Source organism: Cnephaeus nilssonii (genome assembly GCF_951640355.1).
Source record: "Cnephaeus nilssonii genome assembly, chromosome: 6".
Lineage (NCBI taxonomy): Eukaryota > Metazoa > Chordata > Mammalia > Chiroptera > Vespertilionidae > Cnephaeus > Cnephaeus nilssonii.
Genome location: NC_137077.1, coordinates 95,843,788 through 95,864,237, shown reverse-complemented (window position 1 = coordinate 95,864,237; position 20,450 = coordinate 95,843,788). Strand labels below are relative to the sequence as shown.

General features: G+C 38.2%; 1 protein-coding gene across 1 annotated transcript in view; it reads left to right on the top strand.

Moving 5' to 3' along the window:
* The window catches only part of LNX2 (ligand of numb-protein X 2), a 78,028-nt gene extending 57,925 nt beyond the window's left edge, over positions 1–20,103 (top strand). The window contains exons 3-10 of the mRNA XM_079773540.1: positions 496–743; positions 1,902–2,101; positions 2,646–3,014; positions 7,047–7,187; positions 9,889–10,066; positions 13,098–13,329; positions 17,078–17,236; positions 19,373–20,103. Coding sequence (XP_079629666.1) covers positions 496–743; positions 1,902–2,101; positions 2,646–3,014; positions 7,047–7,187; positions 9,889–10,066; positions 13,098–13,329; positions 17,078–17,236; positions 19,373–19,508 — 1,663 coding nt within the window. The 3' untranslated portion in view covers positions 19,509–20,103. The remainder of the gene's footprint in view (positions 1–495; positions 744–1,901; positions 2,102–2,645; positions 3,015–7,046; positions 7,188–9,888; positions 10,067–13,097; positions 13,330–17,077; positions 17,237–19,372) is intronic.
* Positions 20,104–20,450: the final 347 nt, after the last annotated feature.

The window sequence follows — 20,450 nt, the reverse complement described above, 5'->3', positions numbered from 1 at the left end:
ACGCGTGTCAGCACTGACACGCGTAGCCATTTCTGATGACACGCGGCCACTGAGGCGGCCGCATGCCGAGGATGAAACATTTGCTGCTCCTGAGAATGAAACATTTGCGAAATAATGTTTTTTCCTCAAAGTGACACACTACCCGAGTTATGCTCAGTTTTTTGGTGAAGTTTGACTCACCAAGCTCAAAAGGTTGCCCATCACTGCTGTATACTATACTGGTGTGTATGTCTCTGGTACTAATATATGCCCAAATTTTTATTGAAACATTCTTTGAGATATATACCAAACCATTGTTTATGCTGATGCCTTGTTTTAAATTCGCTATGTGAAGTGGTAAGAACTTACTTCAAGTGGAATTGTGTATCCTTATGGGTACCTCTAGGTGCTTTGTGCAATAGAAGCCACTGCCATTCTTTCGTTGTGGTACGAGCCATTAATCACATTTTTTCTCCTTTCAAATAATCTGGAAACCACCTGATATTCTCTTTCTAGATGTCCTGGAGCTTCTCATCAGAGAGTTGCCCTAGAGAGAAGGAAAACCAGTAAAACTCAGACAGAGATTGAGAATGAAAATGGAACCACTATAATAGATCTCCCAGGTACCTCTCCACCCGAAACGGACTGCTCAGGGACAGGCACAGTGCCTGCCGAACGGAACTTGACCTCGGCCTCTCTTCCTGTGTGGACTGAGGAGCCTGGCCTGGACAACCCTGCCTTCGAGGAGAGCACCATTGCTGATAGTATGTGCTAGCCACCTCTTTCTTTTCTATGTTTTCAAATCAGACATTTGCTTCCTTCCTACTTCTCCCTCCGATTTTCCAACGTGCATTTTTTTCCTCTTAAAAAAAATGATTTTATTGAGATAGGGTGGAATCACCCAAGTCTATAATTCAAACAATTGGCATTTTAGAAACAGAACGTGACCTTTGCCCTGGAGGAAGGTGCCCCCACCCTCTTCTGTTATAGTTCATGAATTTGCTAGTCATTAACAGCTTCTTCTTGTTTGCTCCTGTGTTCAGACTTTGTTGCTTCTTGACTAAAAAATCAGTAACATCAAGAATGACAAAAATAATACCTTGGATTAAGTGCTTACTCTGTGTCAGGCCCTGGGCCAAGCACTTCATATAAATTAACTGATTAAGTGCTTGTTACAATATTATGGGGTTTATTTTTTTTAATGGTGAGAAAATTGAGTCTTGAGAGATTAATTGGTCAAGCTCATACTGCCAGGAAATGGCTGGATATCTGTCTCCAAAGCCACACTTGTGACTACTGCACTCTGCTGTCAGCCACCAATCTGACTGTATAACCACTAGGAGCAAACAGAAAGCCTGTAGTCCCAGATATTGGGCATATCTTGTAGTTGGCCCTTGGTATTTACTTTTAAATATGATTTTCCCTTAAAATTTTCAAATTTGACTAAACATTTCCAATTTTCCCTGCCACAGCTATAACTTTTTTCATCTCCCAAGGCTCACCTCGTACAGCTCTCTTACAGCTGTGATTACTCTCTCAGCATCCATGGTGATTACATACCACAGAGTTAGTCTTTTCCTTAAACTGCCTTGCATGTTCACAGTTGTTAATGGTTCAGACTTTCTCTTACCAGTTAGGACAAGATGACTGTCTTTCAATATTTCTTTATCAGATCATTGTGTCTTCCCTAGTGATCTGATACATGGTAGCTATTTGTTGGTTATATACTGATCACCTTCGGAAGAGGAAATGTTTAGATAATATTAACATACAGATATTTTTTGTCACTATCTTTTTCTTATCCAGTGGTATTGTTAGTTATTAATCATATATTAACATAAGATGACTTATTTACCTGAAGAACATCAAAATATAAAACATTTATTTTCTTTCTTTTTTCTTTCTCATTTTTAACTTCGCAGCCACACAACAGCCACCTAGTTTACCAGAAGGTGAAATCACCACGATTGAAATTCACCGATCTAATCCTTACATTCAGTTAGGAATTAGCATTGTGGGTGGCAATGAAACACCACTGATTAACATTGTTATCCAGGAAGTCTATCGGGATGGGATAATTGCCAGAGATGGAAGGCTCCTTGCTGGAGACCAGATTCTTCAGGTATCAATTTTAATTCTGTTAATTTGTATCATTTTGTTCTTATTCATAAATTTAAAACTTGAAAAATCATGGTACTGTGGAACCTAAAGTATATGAAGGTGAGTTTTGCTGTTCTTATATGTAAAACATTAGAATTTTGTAATTTCTTCTGATTCCCCATATACATTGAATATATATTTTTTCTTCCTACCTTAATTTCAATCCCACATGTATAACACATTTTCCACATAAGGAAACACACTCAGACAAGTTCTATAATGACCCTCGGTCATCCAGCTAGTACATAGCAGAACCAAGGATGCTAATTCAAGACTGTCATTAACGCTGTAATCCTAACTGCTATTCTCTACTTAATGCTAATTATAAGTTAATTTTAGGAATTCTGTACTTTAAAATGTCTTTAGAGTGGATTTCTTTGTAAATAATGATTGTATATCATTTTTACAATGTTAGTTTCCTTGGGAAATGTTATTTCTGTAAATGGGGGTAGGGGAGATAGTCACAGTATGGTCATAATTCTTTTTTTGTTTTGTTTTGTTTTTAGGTCAACAACTATGATATTAGCAATGTGTCGCACAACTATGCCAGAGCTGTCCTTTCACAGCCCTGCAGCACCCTACAGCTCACTGTGCTGCGAGAGAGACGCTTTGGTAACCGAGCGAATAGCCATTCTGATGGGAACTCTCCACGAGAAGAGATTTTCCATGTGGTTCTTCATAAACGAGACTATGGTGAACAGCTTGGCATCAAACTTGTACGAAGGACAGATGAGCCAGGAGTTTTTATTCTTGACCTGCTGGAAGGGGGGCTTGCTGCACAGGATGGGAGACTCAGCAGCAACGATCGGGTGCTCGCCATCAATGGGCATGACCTGAAGCACGGAACTCCTGAGTTGGCTGCACAGATCATTCAGGTACACTTGAGACATGCATTCCAGATGCTTGGTCTTTGTTACCATATATCAGTATTTTGTTTTCATCAGCCAATAACATAAAAATCTGGGCATATTTGATATTTCATTGGAAAAAGCCAGCACAGCTATTTAAATTCTTCGAAATCCACAGTCGTATAACTTCATTATAGATAGAATCTTTCCTGAGCACTGTGTTCCATGAACTTTTAGCCTGGCTATTTATAGAGTGCAGTCTCTAAAGTTGCCTTTCTCCTTTGCTCCCTTGGCTCCATCTAGCAGTAGACATAGCGTACGGTGTTGTCCACATATAACAGAGGAGAAAAGGAAGGTTCAAAGGATCTGTGATTACCAAGGTTGTGACTTACCTCATCTCTTACCTTTCCTTCTTCACTTTAAGATACATAAAAATAGAAAGTCTTTTTTTGTTAAGAATAACTGTTATCCCTATAATGCCTTTTTTTTTCATCTTAAGGAATTTAAAGCAATTCAAACACATAATAATCTCACAGTATCCCTGTAAAGAAAGTAAGGATAGTTATTATCACAGAAAAACCATGTTTTTTTAGTAAGAGTATTAAACCAGATAAATTTAGAAAATGACCCAGAGAAGATTTCAGGTTCTGGAACATGCCATGGCATTTAACCCAATGTGGGTATCTCCTACAGAGATCAGGGTGAAACAAAAGTGCCTTTTTTTAAAAGTAAGCCCAAAAGAACACTCTAAAGAAAATCAAGAATTAATATAATTGAGCATCAGGAATTAAAGTAGGTGGATAGTCACTAAACATGTGTGTACTACACAGAATCAAATAATAATGAATATTTAAGATTATAAGAAAACCAATTCTCAAACCTCTATAACTTACTCCTTTTTAAAACTTTTTGGTTCAGTATAGCCTTACAGAAACACACAGCCACATTGCATTGAGGGAAGATTCAGTTATTGGTCTCAGTTCATAGACGAGATTTAAAGAAATTGGGTGCCTTAAAATTTCTTGAAATCAGAGGCAGTAATTCGGACCTTTACTTGTGGATACCAGCCAGCAGCTGCCCTGGTGAGGACAAGTACATCATGAAAGGGCCAGGTTGGTGAGAGGAGAAGGGGGGGGGAAAAAAGAAAGTTAATCCAATTATGGGATTTATTAAAGGAAACAGGAGAGTTGAGTAGACTTTATATAGTGAGAAATCAGATCAGTAAGATACAGATAAATAGATTGACTAGATATATTTCAGGCAGTGTTAAAATACTCAATTCCTAAGTAGATGTTCCTCTCTAAATTTCTTTTTTTTTTTATATACATTTTATTGATATTTACAGAGAGGAAAGGAGAGGGATAGAGAGTTAGAAACATAGATAAGAGAGAAACATCTATCAGCTGCCTCCTGCACACCCCACACTGGGGATGTGCCCACAACCAAGGCACATGCCCCCGACCAGAATCGAACCCGGGACCCTTCAGTCCGCAGGCTGACACTCTATCCACTGAGCCAAACCAGCCAGGGCAGTCCTCACTAAATTTCTAACCAAAATGTGAAAAAATGTACATACACAGGTAGAAAATACATTAAATTTTTTTTCATAATAATATATTGTATATTTTGATTTTTATAATGCAACTAGTTAAATAGTTGCATCATAGTTTCCTCAAAGTATAGAAAACTGAAGTTGGTCAATTTAAGTTTCTTTGTGGGAAAAAGAAATGTATTCCATGTCCCATAAAGAGAATCATAAATACAAAATACAGAAAATAAAGAAGGAAGTTAAAATCACATTCAATCTAATAATCCCAAAATGTCAACATTAATGTTTTGAAGAACATCATTACAAACATTTTTTATGTGTTTGTCCACAGGTAAATAGGTACATATTTACACAAATACTTAACATTATGCACTTACCTTATAAATTCTGAGTTTGCAACTTTTTCTTTACGTCAACAGTATGTTGTGGACTTCTTATCATAACAGTAAGTGTAGATTCACGTCATGATTTTTAATGCCTGTGGGCATGTTGTGTTCTATAACTTATGTTTTGTTTTCAAGTTTAAGACATTTTGCTAAACTTCCTTCTGTAAAGATCAGACCATACTAATTTATACACCCAATAACAAAGCATGCTACTTATTTATGAATCATGGGTATTGTCATTTGGGCATCCTGCATTTTAAAATATCTTGACTTTAACACAACTCTTTTGCTGTGTTTGAAACCCTGGAATATTACATGTGCAGTCTGTTTAAAGTTAGCCTAAACACAAATGTTGATTCGTTGTTTCAAGTCTAATTGCCCACTTCCATCACATGCAAAGAATTTTGTCTTTGAAGCAATCTAAGATCAATGATTCGTTTCTGTTTAAAGTTTCGTAAACAGGGGTTTTCCAGTAAAGTTGAAGTGCTGATTCTGAAATATTTAGTAGTTACCAGGTGTTAAGCATAATGAAAATGATCCTGTACATCGAAATGAAGTCACAAAGGGAGCGTCTCACCACTTCACGCTGTGTGATCTAACAACCTGAAGTGTCAGAATCCTAAACATTCTACTTTGTTATTTATCCTTTAGATCAAGCCCCAGGCTCTGCTTTGGAAGTATGGCTATGTATTAACTCTTCTTTCAGTTATTCTAAAGAACTTGTCTGAAACTATTTAGTGCAGTAAAATGTTTGAATAAGAAAATGATTTTCATTGGTGTCTTAAAGTTGGTTATCACTTATTTTCCATTTAAGAACTAAAAATGGAGTAATTTCTTAACATTGTTGACTATAGTTATGAGGGAGTTCCCCTCTTTCTACCACAATTCCTTGAAAGTAGGCTATCCTATTTTCCCAGAAAAATAATAATAAAATTGGAAATTGTGGTCATGACCAAGAGTCAACATCAAATAAATTAAGCTTGTACATTAAAAAACAAAGATAAAATAATTTAAAGTAAAAATTAAGTAACAAAGTATTTTAAAAATATACTAGATATGAGTCTCTGTTTAAAATACAGATATATAGATAATGGACTTCTAAATTTAAAATAATCATCATAAACCTCTAAAGTAACTTATCATAATGATCCTTAGGGACATGTGGCTGTGTCATACTCATAAAGTGTGTGTGTGTGTGTGTGTGTGTGTGAGTGTGTGTGTGTGTGAGTGTGTGTGTGTGTGTGTGTGTGTGTGAGTCTGTGTGTGTGTGTGTGTGTGTGTGTGTGTGTGTGTGTGTGTGTGAGAGAGAGAGAGAGAGAGAGAGTGTGTGTGTGTATAGTCTTGTTATAATCTATAATCATTCTTTTCAGGACTGTTAAAAAATTTGGTCCTATTTTGACTCAAACCTATCGCAAGCAAAAACAAAGCTGTGCATAGTTTCGATTATTACTTCCAAAGTAGCCACCATAAAATTTATTGCAAAAGTCACAATGGATTTTAATTAAGTTTTGAATCATTTCTTCCTTTCTATCTTCTTTCCTTTGCTGTGACCCTCTCAGTGCCAGGGCTAGTATTGAAAGGGCAAAGAAGAATTTTTAAAAAGTTATCTTACTGGTTTGGCTCAGTGGATAGAGCCTTGGCCTGTGGACTAAAGGGTCCCAGGTTTGATTCCGATCAAGGGCACAGCCTGGGTTGTGGGCTCAATCCCCAGTAGGGGGAATGCAGGAGGCTGCTGATCAATGATTCTCTCTTATCATCGATGTTTCTATCTCCCCCTTCCTCTCTGAAATCAATAAAAAGTATATTTAAAAAATAAAATAAAAAGTTACCTTACTTTTAGATGAGAACACAGGCAGTTTTACTGCTTTGCCTTGGTTATTTTGGAGGTAGAGTTGGGGAGGGCATATCCAGGAGCTCTGTGTGTGTGATTCACCTGCAAAAGTTTTAAAATATTAACTCATGAAATGAACCTCCTTCTTCCTCACCACCAGGTGCTTGCGTTTACTACCCAAACAAGGCTCTGGTATAATGATAAGTGCATTGGAAATTATACTGCCTATAATTTTTACAATGAGAAGCTTCATTAATGACTGGTGGTAATGTATGTATGTGTGTTTTCTCCAGGCTAGTGGAGAAAGGGTCAATTTAACAATTGCTAGACCAGGGAAACCCCCGCCTGGTAACACTATCCGAGAAGCAGGAACTCAGAGCAGCAGCCAGCACCATGCGCAGCCACTGTATTACAGCAGACCCAGCTCACATAAGGTGAGGTGTTGTGTTTGTTTGTGTGTTTTAATTTATCCACCCTCAAAGGATCATTGTTACAAGCTGGTAAAATGTAAATGAAGGCTGTTATTCTGTTGGAGAAGGTGAACATAGGTGTTGAGGAGGTGAAATGTGCATATTTTGCTGTCTTGGAGAGTGACTCTGTTGTCTCAGTTCTTCAGACAATAGAGATGGTTTCTTAGTGAAGAAGGTCCCCTCTGCCAGGTGATTGATGAGAAATGTTAGATCTTCCAGAAAAAAATTTCTATTTAGTCTTCCTTGAAAGTGGGCTTTATCTTGGGTTGCTCATTTAAATGCAACAGTTGGTTGTCTGACTGAAAAAGCAAAATGAAGACAGTGATGGACAAGTTTATACTTCGCAATCGAGCAGGTTGCCTGCAACAACAGAATTAGATATGTGATTATTAAACGTATAAATCATACATTTTCATAGGTACTAGTATAGCACTTTTTTAATATTATAGCTTAATAGGAATACTACCCTAAATTATTTTAAGTTTCCATATGTTGAGCATTTTTACAGCTTCATTAATATTTCACTGGTATTATAATATATTCCTAGGACATGTATATCTGTACTGAGAATTTTGATACTCTCTAACCTTAGTTCCAGAAATCAAAAAAGGGTGGTACTTCACTGCATTTTTTTATATTATTTACTTCATTGGATCCTTTGCGTGAACTCAACTTCTGATTGGCCAGGATTTTTTCAACAATTACATTCACCCAACTGTGTGAAAATATAAGCTAAATGTGAGGTTCTAAAGTGACTTTCCTTAAGTAAAATTAAATTACTTTACCAAACAAAAACTTATTCATTGGTCTGCTTAAAAACTATAGAAGTTACCTGTGTGTTAAAATGGCTTCTTAATGTAAGTACAATATTTGAGAAAGTAATTACCTTTGGAATGTCACGGGTACCCTAAAAAAGCATTGCTTAAAGACATGAGTATTTTTGACCCATCAAGTTTATCTGGTTTTCTGAGTTTAAGTATAGACTTGTCACTGATCTTTGGTTTAGTTAATACGTACACACAATTATAACCACAGTCTTTGTTCTCATTTTTGAACAAAAACCAAAATGTATGAGGGAAACCTGTAATTTTGCCTTCATAACGATGACTATGAAAAAGGAGTTAGTGTTTTGAACAGAAATTTTTAATAGTAGTCGTTTCAGATAGCTTGTCCTTGCTTTACAAGATAAATATTCCTAAAGAATTGTAGGATAAGCCAAAAGTTGATTATTGAATCTTTTATGTCATTGAATTCTACAATGATTTGAGATATGGATGTCTGACAACATTGTAATTTTAAGACATAAGACAATTTTTAAAATTGTGTTTAATTATTTCAACATTCATATAGATAACTGCTTCATTTTGTTTGGAGCACATATATTTTTCTCTTTTAACTCTGCTAATTCTTATTCTCTTTAATTTTAAGTCACAGTGTTTTACATAGTAATGCTGAATTTATTCTTATTCTAGGTACTCTGCAAACCTGTTAGTTGGAACAACCACATGAAATATACTTTTAAGAGTTAATTTAGTTATTTACTCTTGCACTTATTATGTCAAATCTGATGTAGAAAAATAAAGGTCTCCTAGGGAAAGCCAAAACACAAATTCACAAAATAACCTGTTCAGGTGATTATAATCGTTAAAAATTAAAATATATATTTGTCTACTAATAAGCTTCTGTGTAGCTGCTTGGATAAGCACTCATATGGTGTTGAACCCTAAGAAGTTTCCTTAAAGCTTACCCAGTAAAACCATTGACGTTAAGTTTTGTTCCAGGAAAAAAAAATGCATACATCTCAGCTGGCAGAGGAATAGAATTCCTACCCTTAAATAATGAAATACCTGAGAGCTGAAACTCTTAAGTAAATATCCTCAAGGCTGGGTTTACATGACTTGTCCTCATAATAAATGATTTTGCCCCATTTTGAAGAATACTAACATAGATTTCATACCTTTAGGTAGGAGACCACCTTAAGACATTTACAGGTTTTCTGCTAGGTCATAACTATTTCTAGGAATGCTCTGCTATTATTACAAATAGTTCTCTTAATAAAAATTTCAGGAGTGCAGGGGTCCAGGAACAGAGAAAGCACATGGCCTGGAATTCTAGGACCTGGTTAACAGATATGTGCATGTCAAATCTTTGAATTTATGCCACTAAAGGAAATGTTAAAATTCTGTAAATATAATTCATATATTTCCATTGTTGACATTGTTAGTAACATTAATATAATCTTGTACTGTCAACTTTACTTTCAAAGAATAGGGAAGAAAGATGGAAGAAAAGTTAATTGGCTCATATTTAGAATCTTAACACTCAAACATTATTTACTTTTATAGAATTGATTATAGAATTGATCATATCTTGGACTTTAAGGTAACTATATAAATGATGTGCTTGTTTTACTTTAACCTCCACATGCCAATAGTCCTAAGTTGTTTTAGTTCCATAGTCATACGAAAAAATGGTAATCCAAAGTTTGACGTGATCCACAGTGATCAGTTCCTCCTATGAGGAACTGTGTATTACTTTCAGTTCTGTACTGAGTGATAAAAAAAAATTACAGTTACCACATAAGTTTTTACATTAGTTTAAGCTGTCCTCGTTTTATATTCATTCCAATAAATATATTCCACAAAATTTTCCTCCCATGATTTAGGATCTTACCCAGTGTGTTACTTGCCAAGAAAAACACATTACTGTAAAGAAGGAACCTCACGAGTCCCTTGGAATGACAGTAGCTGGGGGCAGAGGAAGTAAGAGTGGGGAACTGCCCATCTTTGTGACCAGTGTGCCGCCTCATGGCTGCCTTGCACGCGATGGCAGAATCAAGAGAGGTAAGATAGGTTTGTCAGTAATGTCAATGATGTCACTACATCTTCTCCCTGAATTCAACTATGTACGTAAAAAATATGTACAACGTTTTCTTTTAAACATTACTTTTTTAATTCTTTAAAATGTCCCTTGCATATATAAGCATAAAACCTCTCTATAAGGGTAGAAAAATGCCTACTGTAAAGGAAAATTGCTGAAGCTTGGCATTTACTAACAGTTATGGAGACTGTTGGACTATTTTATGCTAGAAAAGACTCTCTAAGAAATTTATGTTTCCTACATGATGGCAGGCTAGATTCTCAGAAGGACCATCTCCAAAATACAAATGTTGTTTAAACTAAAGTGGGACGGGTTCACAGAGGACGTGGAGCAAAGTCAAACTTTAAAAATATAGTGAGTTTAGGGATTAACACATTTAGAAGTTCACATTCCACATCAATACTATATTATTTGTGTATGTGGGGGTGGTAGTGGTAAAAACAGCATTCTTCATACACTTGGTTTATTCATGTGGAAAAGTGAGTCTTAAAAGCTATTTTTTCAAGAGTGAAGTTGGATTCCTACCTCAAGCCACATACAAAAATTAACTTATTATGAATCCAAGACCTAAATGTAAGATCTACAACATTCAGAGGAAAACTCATGACCTTGGAGTAGGTGGTGGTTTTCTTAGATATGACACCAAAAACACAAGCAACAATGACAAAATAGATAAACGACTTCATCAAAATTGCAAGTTTGATGATGGACCCACACCACCAAGAAAGTGAAAAGATAACCCACAGAATGGGAGAAAATATTTGTAAATTGTATATCTGATGAAGGACTTGTATTTAGAGTACATAAAGAACTCTTACAACTCAATATGTAAAACGGTAAATAACCCAATTGAAAAACGAGCAAAGGATCTGAATAGACATTTCTCCAAAGGATATATACAGGTGGCCAGTAATCCCAGGAAAAGATGCACAGTGTCATTAGTTATTAGGGAAATGCAAATCAAAGCCACTTCACACTCACAAGGATAAATATAATAAAAAAAGGCAATAGCAAACATTGGCAAGGATGTGGAAAAATTGGAACTTTCAGATATTGCCTGTGGAAATGTAAATTGGTGCAACTGTTTTGGAAAAGAGTTTAGCAGTTCCTCAAAAAAGTTAAACATAGTGTTACCATCTGATCTATAACAATTCTGTTCCTAAAGAAATGGAAATATGTGACCACACAAAAACTTGTACATAAAGTTTCATAGCAGTATTTTTCAAAATAACCAAAAAGTAGAAGCAACCCAAATATCTGTCAGTTAACAAATGGATTAACATATGTGGTATATCCATACAATGGAATGTTATTTGGCTATAATGAGGAATGAAGCATTGACACAAGCTACAGTATAGGTGAACCTTGAAAACATTATGCCTATGGAAAGAAGAAGCCAGTCACAAAAGACCACATGTGGTTCCATTTATATGGCATGCCCAGATGGGAAGATCTATAGAGATAGAAAGTAGATTAGTGATTACTTAGGCCTGGGGGAAGAAAAGTGACTGTTAATGGGTACATGTCTTTTGAAGGTTGATCTTAAAATGATGGGTGATGGTTCTACAGCTCTGTGACTATACTAAAAACCATAAAATTATAACTTAGAATGAATTGAATGTTATATGAATAATATCTTTAAAAGGCTGCTATTTTTTACAGTTATTTGTCCAGTTATAGAATTGGGGGGGGGAGGTAATTTTATTTCCTTTTTATTATTTATTATGTTTTCTAAATTACTTAGGCCTGGGGGAAGAAAAGTGACTGTTAATGGGTACATGTCTTTTGAAGGTTGATCTTAAAATGATGGGTGATGGTTCTACAGCTCTGTGACTATACTAAAAACCATAAAATTGTAACTTAGAATGAATTGAATGTTATATGAATAATATCTTTAAAAGGCTGCTATTTTTTACAGTTATTTGTCCAGTTATAGAATTGGGGGGGGGTAATTTTATTTCCTTTTTATTATTTATTATGTTTTCTAAATTTTCTACAATGAAAATGTTTTGCTTTAACAATCTGAATAATAGATGAATTGGGAGAGGAGGTTTTATGTAGACTTCTTGATACAAGTGTGTGTGCTTCCTACAGAAGTAATCTTTTTCTTCCTAGCCTTTTATTTAATCCTCACTGCCTTTTTTATCATATTATTTGACAGAGGAACAAATACTTTTTTTCTCCCTCAAGGAAAAGATGTTTAAATCACTAGTTTAATTTCTTTGTGTAGGCCCAAGAATATACTCCTCTACATATTCTGATATGTGTGCACTGAGTGAACTATGTAGGGCTGTCTTTATGTATAAAACTGTGTAAACATAGAATATTAAAAATTCATGTCTAAGTTAGCAAAGTGTCACATAATTTTTGAATTGGAAAGAACAGTAGAAATCATTGAAGCTCAAAGAAGAGAACTGAATGTGCAAGGGCCTGTACTCAGCTAAACCTATGACATGCCAGGGCCAAGGATTTGGACTTCCAGTGGAATCACAGTCCCTCAAGCCACACTTCTCCTTATATACTATGAAATTATTTTAAATTTTTGAATTGTTTTGGAATTATTTTCTTTTATATATATATATATGTTTTATTGATTTCAGAGAGGAAGGAAGAGGGAGGGAGAGATAGAAACATCCATGATGAGAGAGAATCATGGATTGGCTGCCTCCTGCAAGTCCCCCACTGGGGATCGAGCTCACAACCCAGGCATGTGCCCTTGACCAGAATCGAACCTGGGACCTTTCAGTTCGCAAGTCGACACTCTATCCACTGAGCCAAACCGGCCAGGGCTGGAGTGATTTTCATGAGTCGAATTTTTTCTCAGTATTATAAAAATTACAAAGAAGAAAAAAATGGTCTTTTACCTTATCTCATCTGAGTCATTGAAACTAACTTTTGTTGATTAGCTTACCAGTAGAAGAATTTACAGGGAGATAATCACTTAGTAGCGCAGCTCATTCTTTTTTTTATTTTTTTGTCTTGTCATTTGAACAGGTGATGTGTTATTGAATATCAATGGCATTGATTTGACCAATTTAAGTCATAGTGAGGCTGTTGCTATGCTGAAAGCCAGTGCTGCATCCCCTGCTGTTGCCCTTAAAGCCCTTGAGGTCCAGGTTGTTGAGGAGGCCACCCAGGCCACGGATGAGCAGCCAAGCACTTTCAGTGAAAACGAGTATGATGCCAGTTGGTCCCCATCGTGGGTCATGTGGCTTGGGCTTCCAAGGTACTGACAGCTTTTGTTGTTGCTTTATGAAGTAACTAGTAGCCCTGTGCACGAATCTGTGCGCCAATAGCTCTTTGCGGGGCCTGGCCGCTCCGCGCCCGCTGCCCAGAGGCTCTCCACAGCCCAGAGGCCCATTCGCAGCCGAGCACGGAATGCTTGCCTCGTCGCCAGGGTGATGACGCAAGCATCCCCCCCACACACACACCGCTCTGTGCCCGCTGCCCAGAGGACTCCACGGCCAGGGTGGAACGCTTGCTTTGTTGTAGCAATGAAGCAAGCATTCCGCCAGGCCGCTCACGCTGCCCACTCTCAGCGGCCACCCCCCCGGGACTGGGGGACTCCGGTGGGGCTGAGAGGACTGGGTGCTGCCATCTTGTGGCTATGGGCACCGGCATCTTTGTGATGGAGTGCTGGTTAATTTGCATATTACCCTTTTATTAGATAGGATCATAATTACAACTTTTATTAGTGTGTAACCCAGTAAATTTTAGATAAAAGTAGCAACATCAAATCAAGTTACAAAAGAAAATGGTCATTTTTTAGCTTATATTTAAAAGGTAAATGTGATAATAAGAACTAAGCTAAAAAGACATCTGTTTATAAAAATTAATAAATCCATTTGTCTGTTTTTGTTAAGGCTCATAAGTGGGCAGGCAATGAGAGGGGACGTTCAGTCTCTTGCTCAGGAAAGCTGTCATTATCAAGGTTCATTCTGATACATGCTTAGACTTCATGTTCATGGGGTCAAAGTGTGGAGCCTTGTCCTATCCCAGAAGGCTTTCTAAAAGCCCTTTGTTCTTAATGCTTTTAACTCTCCTAAAAAGGCTGGGTATAAAACTCAGTTTTTATTGAACATAAGAGTCTTAAGCCCAATGATTGGTATTCAAGCATAGCTGCTCCTACCCATGTTTCTAAAGAATTCACTGCTTCATGACTGACTGACCAGCCAAGGTGTTCTGAACTTGGTCAGTGTCTGGTCATGGAAACACTTGGAACCTCCAGGTGATTATTGCATAATTTGATATTGAGGTGGGAAGAATGTGTTTTGTATCTTTGTTTCCAAATCAGCTTAGATTCTTAACATATAAAAGAATCCTAAAACCGAACTATGATGAAACATTTTGATTCTTAACAAAGTATGAAAATTACTCATTTAAAGTAAAAATACAGGATAAGAATGTGTCAATTTCTGGGCTACCTAGCTTCATTTGGAATAAATTTGTAATAACTAGAATTTGTATAGTACTTTGGTTTATAAAGTACTTTCACAGAAAGAACAATAAAAAAACAAGGATATTATTAGATTATACAATTGGATTATTAGATTATCTACACTGATAAAAGAGAAACATGCAAATTGACCATCACTCCGCTACACCCACAGCCAATCAGGAGCCAGTATGCAAATTAGCCCAACAAAGATGGCGGTGGCCACAGAGCTGGAGCAAGCAGGAGGCTTGGGTTGCCCCCAGCAATGGAGGAAGCCACGCTTCCCACCCGCCCTGGCTGGCCCTGGCCTCCGCTCAAGGCTACAAAGTTTCAATTGTAGAAGATAAATAAATCCCAGATACCTGCTTCTAGCCGGCCCTGGCCTCCGCTCAAGGGTACAAAGTTTCAATTATAGAAGATAAATAAATCCCAGATACCTGCTTCCAGCCGGCCCTGGCCTCCACTCAAGGAGGCACTGAAAAAAAAAGAAAGAAAAGATAAAAAGGAGGGGCTGGGATCCTGGATCGCTGGGGGGCATGGCCAGCCTGAAAACAGCCCTCAGCTCCTCACCCAGGTTGGCCACACTCCCATGGGGTGAGGGTCCCTGCTGGGGGGGCTTGGCCAGCCTGCAAACAGCCACCATCCCCTCACCCAGGCTGGTCAGGCACCCCAGTGGGGACCCCTACTTTGAAGGGGGTGTGGCCAGCCTGAAAACAGCCCTCAGCCCCTCACCCCATCAGTGGGGATCAGTTGGAGGTGATCAGGACAGCAGGGGGGGGGCAGTTTGGAGTGAGCAGACCAGCAGGGGGGCAGTTGGGGGCGAGCAGGCCAGTGGGGAGGGAAGGTGGGGGCAAACAGGCCAGCAGGGGGGGCAGTTGGGGGTGAGCAGGCTGGCAGGGGAGGCAGTTGGGGGCGAGTACACTGGCACAGGGGGCAGTTGGGGGTGATCAGGCTGGTGGGGGGGCATTTGGGGGCGAGCAGGCTGGCAGGCAGAGTGGTTAGGGGCAATCAGGCAGGCAGGTGAGCGTTTAGGAGCCAGCAGTCCTGGATTGGGAGAGGGATGTCCGACTGCCGGTTTAGGCCCGATCCCTGTAAACCAGCAGTAGGACATCCTTCGAGGAGTCCCAGATTGGAGAGGGTGCAGGCCGGGCTGAGGGGGACACACACACACACACACACACACACACACACACCCCGTGCATGAATTTCGTGCACCGGGCCTCTAGTTTGTTTATAATCTAACTTGCTGACTTGTCTTCTTGGTTAAAAACAAACAAAAAGGCTGCCAGGTCACTGTGGCTCAGTGATTGAGTATCGACCTATGAACCAGGAGGTCACAGTTCAATTCCTGGTCAGGGTGCAGGCACAGGTTGTGGGCCAGATCCCCAGTGGGGGGCATACTGGAGGCAGCCAATCAGTGATTCTGTCTGATCATTGATGTTTCTGTCTCTCCATCTCCCTTCCTCTCTGATATCAATAAAATAAATTTAAAAAAACAACAAAGAGGCCTAAAATTGTAATAGAATTCATGTCTCAGGGACCTGTAGGGACCTTGTATGTGGACCTTGTGGAGAGAGATTTTTTTATGACAGATGATTTAGCTACTAGATATCTGTTTATTCCATGCACCAAAATTGAAATGGGAGATTTTTGTTACTATTTTCCAGATTTGAGTTCCCTATTTTTTCAATTGGAGTCTCTCTTAAAATGGAAGCATGTTAAGTGAAAAAGGAAAATACAACAAATTCTAACTCCTTGGGTAGATTAAAAAGATGGATAGTGATCTTACATTTTTGGGGAATCTGCTCTACTCATTTTCTTTCAATTGAGTGCTGAAGTCAGCAGTACTAGACCCTCATACCACTTTTTTTGTTGTTTTGTTTTTGTTAATCCTCACCCAATGATATTTTTTCCATTTATTTTTTAGAGAGAGTGGAAGGGATAGGAGGAGAGGGGGAAGAGAGAGAAACATCAGTTGGTTATCTCCCATACATGCCCCAGCCAAGGCCAGGGATGGAACCTGCAACCCAGATACATGCCCTTAACCAGGAATCAAACCTGGGACCCTTCAGTCCATGGGTCGATGCTCTAACCTCCTAGCCACCCCAGCCAAGCGTACCACCATACAAATTTTGAAGGTACCAATGGATGTTAGAATGGAGGACCTGTTGACAGTAAGAGAGAAAATATAGGTTCAGAACCATTTTACACAATTTCTGAGGTGTAACTTATAACCAAGTTTACTTAAATCCTGTGTGTGTGTGTGTGTGTGTGTGTGTGTGTGTGTGTGTGTGTGTGTTATTCACTTGGGAAGAGAAGACTGAAAAAAGTGAAAGAAATTCAAGTCTATGTAGAACTGCATCTGTGCTGGAAAATGGGTGGTCAAAATAATACATTCAGAAGAAAATAAAGTAGCCCATTTTTCTTTTCCTAGTGATGGAAAGTATGACATGGTGTGCAGTTATAACAAAGATGAGCAGGCTGTAATTGCCTCCATTGATTGTTTCTTGATGTCTGTATTTGTTATATTTGTTTATAGTTCCCTTCATAGCTGCCATGATATAGTTTTACGAAGAAGCTACTTGGGAAGTTGGGGCTTTAGTATTGTTGGTGGATATGAAGAGAACCACACCAATCAGCCTTTCTTCATTAAAACCATTGTCTTGGGAACTCCTGCTTATTATGATGGAAGATTAAAGTGAGTCTTGTTATTTACTGATGTGATTCATGTTTGTTGTGACGGATATGATCTAGACCAGGGATCAGCTCCAAAATGCAACTGTTTTTGTAAATAAAGTTTTATAGGAACATGGCCATGCTCACTTGTTTACATGTTGTGTGTCACTGCTTCTGAGCTACAGTGGCAGAGTTGATTTGTTGTGACAGAGACCATATGATTGGCAAAGCCTAAAATAGTTATTTACCATCTGGCCCTTTATAGGAAAATATTGCCAACCCTGATGTAGACAAAGCATTACCTTAACAATCTTGCCACTCATAGCTGTATTTTGCTAATCTGATGACAGGCCTGAACCTGAGTCATTGCACTTCACATACTGATGTGACTAGCTCGGAGCAGTTTTGCCACACAATTCACTCAGGTCTAGTCCTGTCATTAGATGCCTCTGCTGTGTTTTTCTCCACAGCACTTACATCTCCCTAACAATATATTTATGCAAGCTCCACGCAGGGAGGGGGAGAGGGGACTTCGTTATATTTGTTGTTACATCCCTGGTAGCCAGAGCAGTGCCTTGCATATGTAGTAAGGTCTCAACAAATATTTAATGAACGAGTGTGTGATAGTTGACAGTGTGCCAGGCACAGTGCTAGGTGCTTGGGATTGATTGGATTATCAAATCCTCTTAACCCTAGGACAGTGGTTGGCAAACTCATTAGTCAACAGAGCCAAATATCAACAGTACAACGATTGAAATTTCTTTTGAGAACCAAATTTTTTAAACTTAAACTTCTTCTAACGCCACTTCTTCAAAATAGACTCACCCAGGCTGTGGTATTTTGTGGAAGAGCCACACTCAAGGGGCCAAAGAGCCGCATGTGGCTCACGAGCCGCAGTTTGCCGACCACGGCCCTAGGAGGTGTTGTAATTCCCATTTATAAACCAGATAACTAAGGCTTAGGAAGGTTAAGAAACTTGCCCACAATCAAACAGCTGAAAGTGGTTGACTGCAACTCAAACCCAGACTGCCTGGCTCCAGAGCCTTTCCCACTAACCCCTTGGCCAGTTGTCACCACTGGGCAGAAAGTACTTGCTCAGCCTCCGTGCAACCCTCTTTTCTTTTTCAAAACTCAGGTGCAGGGAAAAGAATGAGGTGTTATATCAAAAGATTATACAAACCAAGAGGAGGTGGGTGATTATAAGTTCTTAGTGCCTAGTTTTTGATGAAAGAACTAATTCGCAAAAATTAAATTGACATCGTAGGCAAAATGCAGCACAAACGGAGAGATTACAGTGTTTGCAAACAGAAAGTGACATTAAAATAATATTGTGAAAAGTTGGTCAGGTTTGGTACACTCCAGATAAGTCTTTTATCAGATTATTTTGTAAAATGGAAAGCATTATTTTACAAGGAAAGAGTAGGGGGAAATGAATTAGCCATTCTCTTAGCTAAATTAACCAGATTGAGTCTCTGTTAGTGTATAATTTGCATTCCACCTACTTCAAAAAAGAAGTTGAGGTAGCTAACAATAAAATAGTATGTTCATATTACAAACTAAAGACCAAAAATCATAAAAGATAGATTTATTCGCCTAATTATATTTTGCCTTATGCTTACATGAAAATTATTCTTCTTGCCCTTGAAATCACCCACTGGTTAAAGGAGAGAGGGTGGCAGAGGGATAATTGGCCATGGAAAACCAACATAGACTTAAAAATTCACCCCAGATGTTTCTCACAGTAGATAATACACTTTAATCATTGACAATTAATGGTTAAGTTAAACTGATTTTTATGCTAAACTCGTGGTCGGCAAACTGTGGCTCCAGAGCCACATGCGGCTCTTTGGCCCTTTGAGGGTGGCTCTTCCACAAAATACCATGGCCTGGGCAAGTCTATTTTGAAGAAGTGGCGTTAGAAGAAGTTTAAGTTTAAAAAAATTCGTTCTCAAAAGAAATTTCAATCGTTGTGCTGTTGATATTTGGCTCTGTTGACTAATGAGTTTGCCGACCACGGTGCTAAACAAATCTCAAGGTAATCAGTGTTTCTCCCTCTCCCTTCCTCTTTCTCTCAAATCAATAAAGACATATTTTTAAATGGTTTTAATATCATGAAAATCATGACAGTCTGTTTCTGTTTCTGTCTGTCTTTGTCCAGATGTGGAGATATGATCGTGGCTGTGAACGGCCTGTCAACTGTGGGCATGAGCCATTCCGCATTAGTTCCCATGTTGAAGGAGCAGAGGAACAAAGTCACTCTGACCGTTATTTGCTGGCCTGGCAGCCTGGTATAGATTTTGAAATTGGTTTTGAGTCAAACATCTTTCTTTTTTAGGTTTTCGAAAAGAAAACCCTTTTTTTAAATTGTATATTCTGGTTGTTAGGAGCTACTGGCACAGCTGGTATATGCAGGGCCCCAAACCACTAAGATTGTCCTTCTGTCCTTCTGTTGTTATTTAAGTGGTTTAACTCTAGTTAGCCACATTTCTTTCCTCTCGGAAACAGTCTTCCACTAATCCTATGAGTTCATATTTTCAGAATGTGACTTACAATAACGAGTGAAGTCGGTCAAAACTGTGACCCAGCCAGCTAGGTCCGAGGACTTCTGGTGGCTCTTTGTTTTCACTGACTCAACCAGATAATGAGTGACACATGCCCAAGACTGGTATCAGTGAAGACAGGAGCAATAGCATTTGCTATTACTGTTACTGCCAATGCCAGGAATGGATAGATTTTAAATTTGGATGGTAACCATTTCTTATTTTTCATAGATGCCAACATTTCAAAACTTCATACTGTTTATAAGGTGATTTTTCTGGCTTATTTCTTCTTTAATCTCTCAGTGCTCAGAGATGATGAAGAAATAATTTTGACACCACAAGAAATTTATTTTTAAAAAAACCATACCTTTATTAGAATATTAGAGAATAAAAGATAACATTATCCAGTGACAGGAATTTGGCAGATAATTATAGTTTAGCACTGGAGATGTTAAAAGCTGCATATACTTGAACAGTCCAAAAGCATTAAAGATTCATTTCCAAAGGAATGTTTTATGTAGGAAAATTTTAAAGCAGTTTTTGCTAAAATTATTTTCTAGAGTTTGTATTATTCTTCTGTCAATAAACCTGGCTGGATATGTTTTTGTGATTTATGCAATTAGATCATAAAGATAAAACCATTCAAGACACACTTACCAAACACAGCTAAGTAGGAGAAGCTAAACTGTTAAAATT